The sequence below is a fragment of the Ostrea edulis genome, chromosome 3 (genome assembly GCF_947568905.1).
Source record: "Ostrea edulis chromosome 3, xbOstEdul1.1, whole genome shotgun sequence".
NCBI classification, from domain to species: domain Eukaryota; kingdom Metazoa; phylum Mollusca; class Bivalvia; order Ostreida; family Ostreidae; genus Ostrea; species Ostrea edulis.
The window spans coordinates 20,917,340-20,934,847 of record NC_079166.1 but is presented as its reverse complement, the minus strand read 5'-3'; the positions used below and the strand labels follow the sequence as shown (position 1 = coordinate 20,934,847).

Here is a 17,508-nt window from a genome sequence, read left to right as displayed (position 1 = left end):
ACAATAGGGGGTCAAAGTTTTACATACAAATATATAGGAAAAATCTTTAAAAATCTTCTTCTCAAGAACCACTGAGCCAGAAAAGCTGAGATTTATATGAAAGCTTCCTTATATAATGCAGATTCTCAATTGTTAAAATCATGGCCCCCGGGGGTCGGATGGGGCCACAATAGGGGGGGTCAAAGTTTTACATACAAATATATAGGGAAAATCTTTAAAAATCTTCTCAAGAACCACTGAGCCAGAAAAGCTGAGATTTATATGAAAGCTTTCTGATAATTAGTACAGATTCTAAATTGTTAAAATCATGGCCCCCGGGGATCGGATGGGGCCACAATAGGGGATCAAAGTTTTTTTTGGTTTTTTTCGTTTTTTTTTTTTTTTTTTTGGATATAGTCCAGAACCACTAAGGGCTATTCCAGAAATAAATACATGGTGGGGTCGGGAGGCACCTTTTGTATATACCAAGCACCCATAAAAAAAAATTAAAAATTACCCCATGACCCATCAAATTAATAAACTCATTTTACAATGACCCATCTAATAAAAAAAAAACTAACCAGACCCACCACAAAAATATTTTTTAAAATGAAAACGGTAAAAATCTCGCGAGGTTTTCGGGACAAACATTCTAGTCAATGACGCGGTAATGCCTGTGCGACATTGTATCACAGTAGTTCTGAAGAAACAATGTCACATCAACAATCAAAGGCATCTATGGCGGGAATGTTGGAAAGATTGGGAGTCCAAACGATGCTATTATCATGAAATGGGTATGGATATGTTTTTCCACGAATCGTTCGTCTTCTAATGGAGCCCGCGCCCGGAGGCCTCTATATCACCATCACACCGACTGATAAATATAACGCATCGGTACCCTCGTATAAATCAACTAAGGTTTGCCTATTTTTATTAGAAAACGGAATACCTATTGGTTTCAAAATATTCCCAATATCGATGCACTGTAAACTGTAATAATCTACAGAACAGAGTTCGCCGCCATCACATCCAAAGGGACCCTACTAAACGCGCCTCTAATTTGAAGAGTGCTGTAATGGAAAAGTTATGCGCTGCAAAGAGCGACAACTCGAATAGTTCTATGTTACTTCCGATTTCCGATTTCGAAAGCAGCATTTCGAAAGCACGTTTTCAATTTTCCCTCCGACGTTTTGTAACCAACACGACAAGAGCGACAATAAAAATATTCTGAAAACTCAACACCCACGTGGCACAAAATAAAACAATAGAAACTACCCACTACCCATAATAAATATTTTTTTAACAGTCCAACCACGGACCAATTAAAATATGAAAAAATACGACCACCCACACAAAAAAATATCGTTTGCCGCCCGACCCCCCCATTTGATCATTTCTGGAACAGCCCTAAGCCAGAAAAGCTGAGATTTATATGAAAGCTTTCTGATATAGTGCAGATTCAGGTTTGTTAAAATCATGGCCCCCTGGGGTAGGATGGGGCCACAATAGGGGATCAAAGTTTTACATACAAATATATAGGGAAAATCTTTAAAAATCTTCTTCTCAAGAACCATTGGGCCAAAAAAGTTCACATTTACATGAAAGCTTTCTGACATAGTGTAGATTCAAGTTTGCAAAAACCATGGCCTCCAGGGGTAGGTTTGGGGCCATAATAGGGACTACGGTTTTACATGCAAATAGATATGGAAAATCTTCTGATATGGACCAAGGTGACTCAGGTGAGCGATGTGGCCCATGGGCCTCTTGTTCTAATTGATATGTTTTTTGAAGATTTTAAAAATATTAGCAAATAACATTTTCAATTTTCATATTAATAAATAGTTTTTTATTTTAAAATTTAGGACGTTTATCTAAGTCGTTTAGGCATGTTTTCTTAGATATTCATATTATGCATCAAATCACAGCGAAATTGGAACAGTTACTCTAGAGTATCTTATTTGCAAACAATTAGTACCTTTTTTATCATTCCAGGAAAATCACACAAAAAATTCATATAAAATAATTTAGAGCTTGTATCACTCTTTCGATGGTGAAATCATACTTCAGAAGAAGTGTTTTAATGAGCCATTAAATAAAATTTTAGTGTAATGAGCTACAAGTGACCTGATTTCATCAAAGCTTCTCTGTCATCTCTGTCTCTTCATAATTAAGCTTCAGGTATCTGGGTTTAATTTTAACTAAAATGTAGATTTCAGGTGCTTGCAGACAAATTAACTTGGTGATAGTCCACAACTCAAAGTTTACAGATTTTTTTGGTTCTGTGAAAATTACTTGCAAAACTTATTGATGTTTGACGCATATCCAAGCAGAAAATATCAGCTTTTTACAAATGCTGAACTTGGCTGCACAAATATTTGCAGTGGATCCCTGCCAATATATGTTTCATTGACAAACCATTAATCTTGTGACTTTTACTTTATAACTTGAATTTACCACAGTTTTTAGCTCACCTGAGCTGAAAGCTCAAGTGAGCTTTTCTGATCACCCGTATTCCGGCGTCTGTCCGTCCGTCCGTCTGTAAACTTTTAACATTTTTCATTTCTTCTCAAAAACCACTGGGCCAATTTCAACCAAAGTTGACACAAAGCATCCTTAGGTAAAGGGAATTCTAAATTGTTAAAAATAAAGGGCCAGGCCACCTTACAAGGGGAGGTAATCAAGAAAAGGTAAAAATAGGGTAGGGTCATTAAAAAAATCTTCTTCTCAAGAATCACTGGGCCAGAAAAGATGAAATTTATAGATAAGCTTTGTTAGGTACTGCAAATTCTAAATTGTTAAAATCCTGGCCCCCGGGGGTTGGATGGGGCCACAATAGGGGATCAAAGTTTTACATACAAATATATAGGAAAAATCTTTAAAAATCTTCTTCTCAAGAACCACTGAGCCAGAAAAGCTGAGATTTATATGAAAGCTTCCTGATATAGTGCAGATTTTAAATTGTTAAAATTCTGGCCCCAGGGGTCAGATGGGGCCACAAGGGGGAATCAAAGTTTTACATACAAATATATAGGAAAAATCTTTAAAAATCTTCTCAAGAACCACTGAGCCAGAAAAGCTGAGATTTATATGAAAGCTTCCTGATATAGTGCAGATTCAGGTTTGTTAAAATTATGGTCCACGGGGGTCGGATGGGGCCACAATAGGGGATCAAAGTTTTACATACAAATATATAGGGAAAATCTTTAAAAATCTTCTTTTCAAGAACCACTAAGCCAGAAAAGCTGATATTTACATGAAAGCTTTCTGAGATAATGCAGATTCTAAATTGTTAAAATCATGGCCCCCGGGGACGGATGGCGCCACAATAGGGGATCAAAATTTTACATACAAATATATAGGGACATTCTTTAAAAATCTTCTTCTCAAGAACCACTGAGCCAGAAAAGCTGATATTTACATGAAAGCTTCCTGATATAGTGCAAATTCAGGTTTGTTAAAATGATGGCCTTGGGGGGTAGAATGGGGCCACAATAGGGGTTCAAAGTTTTACATACAAATATATAGAGAAAATCTTTAAAAATCTTCTTCTCAAGAACCACTGAGCCAGTAAAGCTGATATTTACATGAAAGCTTCCTACATAGAGCAGAGTTAAGTTTGTTCAAATCATGGCCCCCTGTATTAGGATGGAGCCACAATAGGGGATCAAAATTTTACATACAAATATATAGGAAAAATCTTTAAAAATCTTCTTCTCAAGAACCACTGAGCCAGAAAAGCTGATATTTACATGAAAGCTTTATGACAGTGCAGATTCAAGTTTGTTAAAATCATGGCCCCTGGGGGTAGGATGGGGCCACAAGGGGGATCAAAGTTTTACACATACAAATATATGGGAAAAATCTTTAAATATATTCTTCTCAAGAACCATTGGGCCAAAGAAGTTCACATTTACATGAAAGCTTTCTGACATAGTGTAGATTCAAATTTGCAAAAACTATGGCCTCCAGGGGTAGGTTGGGGCCATAATAAGGACTTAAGGTTTTACATGCAAATATATATGGAAAGTCTTCTGATATGGACCAAGGTGGCTCAGGTGAGTGATGTGGCCCATGGGCCTCTTGTTTCAATAATTCAAATCACAGACATGAAACTGATTTAAAAAGTTGGAAGGTTGAGTTTCAATCTAAGGTAAAGTTGACACTTGTTGTTTGAAGTTCTCTACATAAGAGGACTGAATTGGTTGCAATAGGATGGACTCGTGCTTTACAAACACTTCTGTTTAATCACTAGATATTTTGATGATGGAGAAAACGGAGGTGGAGAGTCAAGTAATAAAACTTCAAGGAGAAAAGGTATGCATTTTTATGTGCAAACTAAATTGGCAGAAACACTGATTTATCAATAAAGGTTTGAATTTCAGGTCACATGACACTCAGGTGACCAACGGTTACCTCGTCATTGTGCGTCAGTCATAAAATTTTGAAAATTTTCGGCTTCTTCTCTGAAACAACTGAACCAATTTTGGTACATATATGACATCTATGGGTCATGTCAACAAAATTTAGAATTTCATTGAGTCTGCCTCCTTGGGGGCTGATAGATGTCGCTAAAATAATTAAAATTAATGTTATCTTCAAAAATCTTCCTTCATCTTATTAAACATCAGGACACCAAACAGGCAAACTGCTAGCATAATTATGATGTAAAATTGATTGAGCCCTTTACCAAAACTGGGGAATTCATGACCCTTGGATTCCGAGGCCGTGTCCCAGGGTGGGGTTAAGTTGCGTGGTCATATATTGAAAATTTATTATATATCTTACAAAATCTTCTTTACTTCTGGACATAATTAAGGAGACAATTTAATTTAAATCTTTGAATGATGATAATACCAAAACTGGAATTCATGATGGCTTGATTTAGGGTTCAGGTCCCAGGGTGGCCGGGGCTTTAAGTTGATCATATGTTGAAAATGCAATATATTTTAGGAAATCTTCTCTGCTCCTGGACATCAAGCAGGCAGTTGTTTGCATGTAACTACCAATAATGAAAAGTTAACCCCTTTGAAAACTGTAAAGCTTCATTTGGCCAGTTTAGAACTCCTAGAAATATCACATTTCGCTGTGATGTGAAAAGACTTGCTCCCCAATAAAAAAAAATGTAAATTTACATCATTGTGTGATACAGTGTTGACTTAGATACCAATACATTTATCATCTAGTACAAAGTATAAAATGGAGATTGAAGCATAAAAAGGACAAAGGTAATGCAATGATTTCTAATGAACACGAAAAAGTGCATATTCAGGTGACTCCTGTTTAATCCCACTGGTCTCGTTTGTAATATTGCCATGTTGTATTGATTTGTCATGATTGCTGTTATTATACCCCCCGCAACAAGTTGTGGGGGGGTATACTGGAATCGGGTTGTCCGTCTGTCTGTCCGTCCGTCCGTCTGTAGACGCAATGGTTTCCGGGCTCTAAAGCATTATCCTTTCCACCTACCGTCACCATATCATATATATGGACTACCCATGGGATGAAGATGTTCCCTATCGATTTTGGGGTCAAAAGGTCAAAGGTCAAGCGCACTGGACATCGAAGTAGCAATATGGTTTCCGGGCTCTAAAGCGTTATCCTTTCCACCTACAGTCACCATATCATACATATGGACTACCCATGGAATGAAGATGTTCCCTATCGATTTTGGGGTCAAAAGGTCAAAGGTCACGTGCACTGGACATCAAAGTAGCAATATGGTTTCCGGGCTCTAAAGCGTTATCCTTTCCACCTACAGTCACCATATCATACATATGGACTACCCATGGGATGAAGATGTTCCCTATCGATTTTGGGGTCAAAGGTCACTCGCACTGGACATTGAAGTAGCAATATGGTTTCTGGGCTCTAAAGCGTTATCCTTTCCACCTACAGTCACCATATCATACATATGGACTACCCATGGGATGAAGATGTTCCCTATTGATTTTGGAGTCAAAAGGTCAAAGGTCACGTGCAATGGACATCGAAGTAGCAATATGGTTTCCGGGCTCTAAAGCGTTATCCTTTCCACCTACAGTCACCATATCATACATATGGACTACCCATGGGATGAAGATGTTCCCTATCGATTTTGGGGTCAAAAGGTCAAAGGTCAAGCACACTGGACATCGAAGTAGCAATATGGTTTCCGGGTTCTAAAGCATTATCCTTTCCACCTACAGTCACCATATCATACATATGGACTACCCATGGGATGAAGATGTTCCCTATCGATTTTGGGGTCAAAAGGTCAAAGGTCACGCGCACTGGACATCGAAGTAGCAATATGGTTCGGTTTGTCATGCCATTTGTTTTTTACACTCAGAAAAGAGGTAGTTTATACCTATTACCAACACCCTTTGGGAGATTAGGGTAAGCGGGGGTATTCTTACTGGGCATTGCTCACAGTACCTCTTTTTCATTTTTTTCTGAAAATTTTATACAGGTGAGTCACAGTTAAGTGTTTCAGAGACTAAAATACTTGACTACTGGTATTATCTCATCAGATTCTGAGCAATTTTCGTGCAGTCAAACTTTTGTCACGGTCTCATTTGAAACTGTTTGCATTTCTTTCATTATACCTTCTTGAAAAGAAGTTTTGGAGGTATTATGTGCCTTAATTTTCATTTGTGAATACATCAGTGATTATTTTCAATCTGAAGCTTTCTTGTATAATGAGAGATTCTGTATTAAAATCAAAAGACTGCCAGTCATCAAGAGAGGGAAAGACTTCTATCGGAGAAAACATCACTAGAAGTTCAAGTAGGAGAATTAAGTTTGGACCTGGCAAAATATCAGGGGGAAAACTCTGACCACAAGGTAATCACATTAGGACGTAAATGTAGAAATATACTTAGATGGAATATAAAACCCAAATAGAATCACCTGGGATGAATTACATATCATTCATTCCAAATTATAAGCTAATAATTATTTTGTTAGTACTAAAATGTTGATATACATGTACGCTGTAATTGATTTCACTTTGTTACAGACTGAATTGCAGAGCCTCAACAATAACTTGGAAATGTTGCAGGATGAAAACAAGAGAATCAAGGAAGAACTAGATGATTTAAATAAAGAAGTGCTTTCAAGAGAAGTATAGCTTCTTTCAAATTATTTTAAATACTAAAATCTTGAATTTGTATATTAATCTAATATTGTACTACACACACACACACACACACATATTAGGGCTGGGACGATTCAGGGTTAGCTCGATTCGGTTCGGTTTCGATTCAGAACAGCACGGTTTGGTTATTTTCGATTCGGTTCATGTTAGGTCCAATTTATCTAATGACACCACAAAAATTAACAATTTTAATGAGTAGCATATTTGATTTGATTTAATTCAAGTTATATAACTATATGTTGTCATTGGTAAACATCATTCTATTCATAATGGCATTTTATAACTTTGATAGAAAAAAGAAAACACTGACAGTCTATCAAAATTTGTTATATTAATGTGCTGCATAAGTTTTGGATTATTAAACAAATCTATAGTGAATCTAAAATGTATATGATATTGTTTTCATTGATATCCAAAAATTCAACAATTCTATCAATTGAGAGTCTTTGAAAATCTCTCCTTTATTGATTTACTTCTCTCATGTTAACTGTCAAATCTGAGTCATTACCTACGATGTTGATTTCACTCCACCGCTGACAGAAATGATATATGTCATGTAAAGATAAACTGCAATGATCTTACGGACCATATTCTGTTGGTATCTGAGTGGTGAAAATGCTAACTTTTAACACAGTAGTGATTTAAATCTCCGTTGCATAAAAAACCACATGTTTTCAACATCACTCGGACGCCATATTTGTTGTTTTGGTGTAAGTAAAATCTAAACCGAACCGAACCGAAATCCGGAATTTGTAATCTGTGCATCGAATCGAATGGTATGAATCGCGGTGCACCGAAATTTTCGGTGCACCGCACAGCCCTAACACACACACATATATATATATATATATACGCCTTTATGACGTCAAACCATTTCAAAACTATTTTTAAAATGTAACGCCTGAGGATTATAAAATGAAAGCGCTTGCGTTAAATTTTTAACTTTGTGTACTGTTTATTCTATTTCTTTTAATATTTTATACCGGACACTGTGATTTTTTTTAAAAACACAATTTGGATATATATATATATATATATATATATATATATATATATATAAAGCACTGAAGAACCTACAACATTCAGTATCCAAAAATGTCGGATCTATATTAAATAGATACAATGGTCAGGGAAAATAATTATATAAAGCACTAGAATGACCAACGACATGAACAATTGGAATTGTCAAATTTTCGGGACAACCTGTGACGAAGGGATAGGTTGTCCCAAAAATTTGACAATTCCAATTGTTCATGTCGTTGGTCATTCTAGTGCTTTATATATATATATATATATACACATTCATATATGGTGCATTTGTTCATTAGGCCAAAAGCATTGTGTGGTTCCTAGTACAGTAAAACATGTTTATAATGAACACATTCATAACGAATTCATACTTATTGCGAAGTGATATTTATTCTCCTTTTGGAGGAAAATACCGTAACAAAACTTTAGTGGGATATACCTTAATTTGCAGAATATAATGCGCAGTTGTGTTTAAATACACACCGTCCTATTTTGGGCTTGAAATACAGTAACTATAAACACTATACTTCATGTGTATATGAGTACGCAGCAAAATTTTGACTAAATGGTAACCTGAACTTTACACTTAGTTTTTGGTAATTTTCACTGAATATCTTCATGGAAATAAAGAATAAGAATTTGCAAACCGTGCAGCTATATTTTTGAGTCATCTTGACTTTCTACGTCGCATGCGCAGTAATCTACACTGAATATTTCTCGAGGAAATACTCGGGTAATCATCATGTTAATTTCAGTAAAGTATGATATTTCATAGCATTTAAGTTTTAACATACTCAATAATTTCTTCATGAAACTTATAATAGGTAAATAGTCGATGTTTTTGCTTTTAAATAGATGAACAAAGTGAAAAAGCGTACAATATCTATGAAGGCTATGCCTCTGAGTGAAACATTACTTAACCGTCGAGTTCCACCTGGAAAGTAAAGTCGAAAACCTATTGTGGTATATAATGCACACCCCCTTTTCACACCAAAACATTCTTGTACTTCTTCAGGAGAAGATGACCTCTATTGATTTTGAGGTCACATTGTCAAAGGTCAAGGGTCAAATTGGACATAGGAATATACTGTCCACTCAATATCTTGAAAACCCTTTTCTTGACAGACATCAAATTTGGTACACTGTTACATCTTCAGGAGAATATGACCCCTATTGATTTTGAGGTCATATGGTTAAAGGTAAATGGTTAAACTGGACATAGTAATATATTGTCTCCTATATTTTATGAATTATTTGCTTGAGTGACACCAAACCTGGTACACTGGTACAGTATAATGATTAGTTGAACCCTATTGAATTTTAGATCACTTGGTCAATCCACTCCTGACATTGGAGGATATTGTCTGCTCAATATTTCGAATTGGTGATACTACTATCAATCAAATTATGCATGTGTATAACTCTTTTCAATTTTGCACCATTGGAGGCATGTGTGTTTTACAAACCTCTCTTGTTGACATCTTGAATTTCTTAGTATGATCAAGCAACGGCAGATTTTAATTACGTACATTGAGTCCTTACCCCAGGCTTTAAAAAATTAGGGTCAGTGATCGAAAAATAGGATACATGTAGGTTGGGAAACTAGATTCACACTTTTTTCCCTGCCTCATGTGCAATAAAATTATGTATATAACATGTTGAATGTATTTTAATCACATTGCTTTGTAGTCAAAATTTCAAGAAATAAAGAAATCATTTGCTGAGAAAATGGTTGTGTGCACAGAACAGTCTGAAGAACTAGAAAAGGTTTCTGAAAAGCTGAAAGATGAAAGGTATCTGAGTTGAAAGATATGTAATAGTTCCCATGTAGTCAAGTTTGATAATTAATGAACTTTTAGTTGTTACCTTTGAAAAGTCTTTTCTGAACCAAGTTACTTGTGTAATGGTAGTTTTTTTTAGCTCAAGTGAGCTTTTCTGATCACCCGTAGTCCGGCGTCCGGCCGTCTGTAAACTTTTAACATTTTTGACTTCTTCTCAAAAACCACTTTGCCAATTTCAACCAAAGTTAGAACAAAGCATTCTTAGGTAAAGGGAATTCTTCATTGTTAAAATAAAGGGCCAGGCCACCTTCCAAGTGGAGATAATCAAGAAAAGGTAAAAATAGAGTAGGGTCATTAAAAAATCTTCTCAAGAACTACTGGGCCAGAAAAGCTGAGATTTAGATGAAAGCTTCCTTATATAGTGCAGATTCAAGTTTGTTCAAATCATGGTCCCCAGGGGTTGGATGGGGCCACAATAGGGGATCAAAGTTTTACATACAAATATATAGGATAAATCTTTAAAAATCTTCTTCTCAAGAACCACTGAGCCAAAAAAGCTGAGATTTACATGAAAGCTTTCTGACATAATGCAAATTCAAGTTTGTTCAAATCATGGCCCCCGGGGTTTGGATGGGGCCACAATAGGGGATCAAAGTTATACATGCAAATATATAGGAAAAATCTTTAAAAATCTTCTTCTCAAGAACCACTGAGCAAGAAAAGCTGAGATTTACTTGAAAGCTTCGTGGCATAATGCAGATTCAAGTTTGTTCAAATCATGGCCCCTCGGTGTATGATGGGGCCACAATAGGGGGATCAAAATTTTACCTACAAATATATAGAAAAAATCTTCTTCTCAAGAATCACTGAGCCAGAAAAGCTGCGATTTACTTGAAAGCTTTCTGACATAATGCAGATTCAAGTTTGTTCAAATCATGGCCCCTGGGAGTATGATGGGGGCCTCAATATTGGATCAAAGTTTTATATACAAATATATAGGAAAAATCTTCTTCTCAAGAACCACTGAGCCAGAAAAGCTGAAATTTACATGAAGCTTCCTGACATAATTCAGATTCAAGTTTGTTCAAATCATGGCCCCTGGGGGTATGATGGGGCCACAATAGGGGATCAAAGTTTTATAGGGAAAATCTTTAAAATTCTTTTTCACAAGAACCACTGAGCCAGAAAAGCTGAAATTTACATGAAAGCTTCCTGACATAATGCAGATTCAAGTTTGTTCAAATCATGGCCCCCAGGGTTTGGATTGGGCCACAATAGGGGATCAAAGTTTTACATAGAAATATATAGGGAAAATCTTTAAAAATCTTCTTCTCAAGAACCATTGGCCCAAAGAAGTTCACATTTACATGAAAGCTCTCTGACATAGTGTAGATTCAAGTTTGTAAAAACCATGGCCTCCAGGGGTATGTTGGGGCCATAATAGGGACTACGGTTTTACATGCAAATATATATGGAAAGTCTTCTGATATGGACCAAGGTGACTCAGGTGAGCGATGTGGCCCATGGGCTTCTTGTTATTGCAAGCTACTCTACATGTAGTTTAGAGAACATTATAATCATCATTAATGCTTTATGGAGCAGATAATACTGGAAGTTGTTCAGTGTAAATTATACATGCTTATGTAACTTACTGGCCTTTGAATCCATATTAGAATTAATTTGAAATTATTTTCAGGAAGTTAAATGAACATTTACAAATTAACATTAAAGAAGATGAAGAGCAGTTAGCAAAGCTAAACACTGCAATTGAAGACTACAAAGCTGAGATAAAGCAATTGCTACAGGAAATCAAGGTAAAGACACTGCATTTTAACTGTATTTCTGTTTCACTTTTGAAAGATGAATTTAGGGAAGGGAATAGTATGTTGATCCATCAGCACTGTGGGAAGGATAAAAAGGACCTAATAAGGTTAGGATAATTAAACTTGGTATACATGTTCCCTTTGGTGGGATACTTGAAAATCCTGATTGTCAAAGGTCAAGGTCTTTCATGGGAATCATAAAGGAAAAGTAGTACTATTATATCCTTTCTCCTACACATGTATTCATGTGTGCTTGAAATACTTCTTCTTGAAAAATTGAAGATGACAAAAGGTGATCAATCCCATAATATCTATAAAGAATGCAAAATTAAAGAGTAGGGCAAACACAGACTCCCAGATATGCCTGAGGCGGGATCAGACACCCATAAGGAGTAAGCATCCCCTGCCGACCAGTCACGCCGGACTTGAGCCCTATATCTTGATCAGGCAAACTAGTATGCAAAGAATGGCTAAACAACTGGTAAGAAATATCAGCCGGACAGCATTCGACCCAATGACAGGTTGTATGCAAATTAGATTGTTACAAGGACCATTGAATTCGCGAAATGTCGACTTCAAATGAGACTGTTGAAACATCTATCATCTACCAATAGCCTGATTTGATTTAAACACTGATCACATGCAGAACGTGCTCTTGCATATTGAATCAGTTTAGAGACATAAATACTACATCCAGGTGATAATGAAATATTACAACATAAACATGGAAAGTTGACAATGGAGAAGCTGAATTTAAAGTCATCCCTCTTACCACAAAGCTGAGCTGTCAGCCTGCTGCCAATATTCATGTTCAATAAAATATCCAAGAATGAAGCTGATGTGGAAGACTTTGTGGTGTCTTTTATTGCGATTTCAGTGGTATACACTGAATCAACAAACAAATGAAAATGAGCACTGCTTATAAAATGTAATGTCGGAGAGGAAATCATTTTGGGTTTGGGCTGGAAATCGAACCCAGACCCGTGCATTACTTGTCAGGTGCTCTAACCACTGAGCTATCCAGACCCCTGCATTACTAGTCAGGTGCTTTAACCACTGAGCTATCCAGGCCAATATACATATCCACAGTCCATATAGCCCTAACTACTATACTTTTCTCCCTCAACCTCTACAAAAAACATCACCAATTACAATGCTTGGCTTTTAAGCTACATATATTATTTGCAGGTCAAGTCAAAGAAGGAAGATAGCTCACAGAAACAGATAGAGAAATTAAAAGCAATTGAGAAAGAGTATGAGTAAGTGACAATATTGTACACGTGATTCTTCATAACTCGGAAGTTCAAGGGACCTTAAATTGATAAAAGTTCGAGAGATCGAAATTTGAGTCAAATCCAGAAATTAAAGGTCCTATCATTATGGTTCAGATTTTATAGCAACTGGTGTATAATTACAACATCCTGGCATTGTTTTAACATGTCCTTCATATTTTAGGTACATGTAATTGACTTAATTTTAAGAACACGGAACTTTATCTTGCAAAGATAAAAAGATTTTTAGCCGAGTTGCGTAGCAAATCTCAACTTTTAAATTGGAGAAGGATGGGTGTCCAGTCGGGCGGCGTCCACAATTAGCTTTTTGGTGCATCTTTGTGAGACTTATAGAACATTATCACATCCAAAAGAGAAAGGTTCCTATTTATTTTGAGGTCAAGGTCACTTTGTCACTAAATGCCATAGATTTGAACTCGTCCAGTGTCTAACTTTTGTACTACTGGGTTCGTCTTTGTCAGACTTGCATATTTTGATCACATCCAAAAGAGGAAGGTTCCTATTTATTTTGAGGTCAAAAGGTCAAGGTCTCTTTTTCACTATATACTGTAGATTTGAGCTTGCCTCTAACTTTTATACATGTACTTACTGGTGCATGTTTATCAGACTTCAAATCCTGATGACATTAAAGATTCATGTTGCTTTTAAAATCCAAAGGTCAAGGTCATTATCACATTAAATACCTCTTGCAGCCATTCAAAGCTTCATACTTATAAACTATATTAAATACGTGCATGTTTTTACTTTGTGAATGCAAACGTGCATAATTTTCCAAACTGCAACTGGGCCAGATGCATCTTTGATGCGTTTTAGCAATTTTTTAAAGTTTTTGTATAGATGAAAAAAAATTTCATCATGTAAAGATAGATGTACGTGTACATTTATGAGACAAATTTCTCGTCCATAACAATGTTTCGCAGTCACTAACTACATGGAGCACGATCCACCCCATAATCATCACAATTTTCAGTCACTTGACGCAAAGCATACATTTTGATAAATAAAGATAATTTGATCAATTTTTGGCATATATATCTTTAAATTTTATTCTCAACATTACTGTCTCATTGTCAAGTCTAAACAAGTCTTTGAATTGAGTGTAGTCGAATATTGTAATGAAAAAAAGCACAGCAGGAGGGGAGGGTTCAATTGACCAGTTGAACAATTAATTATCCACCCCACAAGAAAACAAATGCAACATATTACCTATTCATTATTAACACAGCTGAGCTAGCCTTGGCATTTGACGTTATCCAGGTAAAGTCCAATCGGAAATATTTTTTAAGAAATTATAAAAGAGTAAACCTCAAATGGTAGGGGTATAAGTCGGACGTTTCACCAAGTAAGGGATTCTCAGGGGATTGGTTTTAGTGGTGAGAATATTTACAGATGCTAGAGGGTATGTGGTTTCTGAAATGACTATTCTTAAGTAAAATGAAATAAGATGAAAATAAAACAAAATTACATGATAACATAGAATAATATAAGTATGGCTGCTGAACCTCTAGCTGGCTAGAGAAATGTTTTGTTGATGCAAAAATTGTGAACGAGTTTCAGATGGAACTGAACACAGTAAATCACCAGAGACGAAGATCTCTATTTCATTTTAATATTCATCAATAATTGTCTGATACATGTTCTACTTACAACCACTGAAAACAAGTACACTGGTAGTGTAATTTATTTGAGGTAACTTAGATATTGAATATAGTTCTGCAGATTTTGCTTGTTATATAGAGTATACTACATAAACTATATAATACATGAATTGTAAGATTAAAATGATTGGAAATGGGCAGATATAAATGTACATTTGATGCTCAATTTGTGTTGTATTTGAGCAAAGAGGATGCAGAGACTGTTTAATGCAATTTTTAGGTCACCTGAGTTAATGGTTTATAGTTGGTTGGTTGTCATCCGTCGTCGTTCATTAACAATTGAACATTTTTTAACTTGTTCTTGATAGATACTATTCCAATTCTTTTCAAATTTGGTATGAAGCATCTTTGGGACATAAATTGTAAATTTCAGGACTCCTGCACCCCTGGTGCCCTAGGGAAACTGCCCAATATTGACCAATTTTCAAAAATCTACTTCTCAAGAATAGGACATGTTTAAGAAAAACTAAATGCATAGTGATGTAGAGCAGGAAGGCCTCTACTAAAATTGTGAATTTCATGATCCCCTGGGTAGGGGTTCTTACCAGTGCATGCATTTTTGAGGGCATTGAAATTTTAAGAACACATCTTGTTTTATACTGTTGGTGAACATTAGAATTTAGCTTAGATATTGAGAACAGGAAATTTTTTTCTAGGTTTCATAGCCCTTGGGAGTAGTGATACTTTTCACTAGTACTCAGGTGACCAATAAGGCCTGTGGGTCTCTTGTTGGTGTTGAATTAGCGCTTGTTCACCACTTCATGATCGATTTTGTCTAAATGTAATTTATTGATTTGAAAACTCAGGGTTTCTTTTCTTTTTTTCTTTTTGATAGAGAGAAACTTCAGCATGCTGAAAAAGAACTGGAAACAGCACTGCAAGAAAATGAAATGTTAAAATCAGAGAAGGAAGAGCAGGTACTCAACATGCTCAATGTGCAGTAAAACGTGCTATAACAGACAGGCATATAACAAATCTTGCTTATTGTAAAGTGACTTTTATTCCATTATGATAGGAAAATAAGGAAAATTCTATTTGAACAAAATTTGGTAATAAAAAACTGTTTTTCACTGGGCCTGGAAGTTCGCAATAACAAATTTTACTGTTAATTTCTATTTTCATACTGGGGAGGGGAGGGGGGGGGGGGGTGTCTGTTATTCGTAGCCAGTTGAAAAGTTAGTCTGGTTGGTACATGTTAACTGAGAGTAATATAACTTGTATAACAATATGAAAAAGACTTTGGAACAATTTTGGTAATTCTAATAAGATTAGTTGAGAAAATATCCTGATTTTGACTATATAGATTTTTTAATTTTTTTATTTACAGGATCAGAATTACAATGGAGAATTAAAGAGTATGACAAAGGAGACAGACAAGCTGGAATTGAAATTGAAAAATTTAAAAGATGATCTCTCTAATAAGAATAAACATTCAAAGGAATTGGAAAAGGAGGTATAACTATTGAAAAGCTGATGTGTTCTCTAATACTACAGAGTAAAAGTAGACATATTTGACATTCTAGGCATTCTCTAACCAAATAGAATAATTTTGTTCAATCCATCTTGTTATTCAAATCATATTAGATCAAAAGTCTCAAATCCAAGTTAACTTCACAAACAAAAGCGACTGAGACCAAGGACAGAGACCTCCGAGAACTGTTGGAGGAGAAGGAAAAATGTCAGAAAGAAATACAGGAATTACAGTCAGTGTGTGAGGAATTGAGGGCTAGTATGGAAAAGGAGAAACTTTTGTCTGAAAAATCAAAGAAGGAGGTAATGTGTGAAGTTAATCAATTTCGTAATGGAGAATAGTATGTTATTAATGTGGTGCATGGTTGATCTTTACTGCAGATGTCCAGCAGAGATAAACGTGGTAAATACACTGTTCCATGCAGTAAAAAAAAAGTATTCGTATTAATTGATAGTTGCATAAAGTAAGACTTAGTGATATGTCTTAGATAACATATGTATGCTCCTCATATTATGAAAATATCATACTTTTTTAAAGGTAATGTGTGAAATTGTTACCCCACGAAGGACCATTATTTTCATTATATTAAATGTTTCGTTTTAAGAATGCAGTTGAAAGATATTGTTCATTAAACCCTGAATCTATTGATAAGATTTAATCTATTTTACTAGTTTCCTTTTATATATTTGGAATTTTCCATGTTTTATGTTCTGAGGTTAACTCACTTTCAAACTTTCTCCTAATTCTGAATGGAAGTGAAAAAAATGCAGAATTTTCATTCAGAATTCAATAACTTTCCTTCCACTTTACTCTGGGCAAGAAATGTTTTGTAAAGGTTCACAGATCGTTTCACAATCCTGTGCGTACTTTCTGAATATTTCTCAGTAGAGTCTGTCAAATCTAGTTTTACTCATATCAGCAAACATCTTTCTTTATCATATTCGACATCGATTTTTAATCAGTGTTTCAATAAATGCTTACAAAAGGTGAACCATACACACAATCTTTCTGTGCAGCTAACTATTTTTACATTGTTACCTGCCGGCAGTACTGTTATCGGGGGGGGGGGGGGGGGGGGGGGGGGGGGGGGGGCATGGTAGATGCATATATGTCTTAGTAACATCTTTTCTTTTATCAAATGCTTCTGAGCAGCCAATTGGAATGACTAAATTGTATTTAAAAGTATATTGAAACCCATTCTTAAAGAAAATTGAAATGAAATAAGATGAAGATATACTAAGAATAAAAAGAAAATAACATTCATATACATGATAATACCGAATAAAATAGTCACCACTGAACCTTAAGCTGGCTGGTGTTACAGTAAATACCTGGCATGA

General features: G+C 35.6%; 1 protein-coding gene across 1 annotated transcript in view; it reads left to right on the top strand.

Annotated features, from left to right (window-relative positions):
* LOC125675242 (synaptonemal complex protein 1-like) overlaps positions 1–17,508 on the top strand; it is a 58,007-nt gene that overhangs the window by 27,024 nt on the left and 13,475 nt on the right. Inside the window, exons 14-22 of the mRNA XM_056157736.1 lie at positions 4,232–4,293; positions 6,685–6,801; positions 6,977–7,081; positions 9,833–9,936; positions 11,621–11,738; positions 12,936–13,006; positions 15,533–15,614; positions 16,025–16,150; positions 16,282–16,470. Coding sequence (XP_056013711.1) covers positions 4,232–4,293; positions 6,685–6,801; positions 6,977–7,081; positions 9,833–9,936; positions 11,621–11,738; positions 12,936–13,006; positions 15,533–15,614; positions 16,025–16,150; positions 16,282–16,470 — 974 coding nt within the window. The remainder of the gene's footprint in view (positions 1–4,231; positions 4,294–6,684; positions 6,802–6,976; positions 7,082–9,832; positions 9,937–11,620; positions 11,739–12,935; positions 13,007–15,532; positions 15,615–16,024; positions 16,151–16,281; positions 16,471–17,508) is intronic.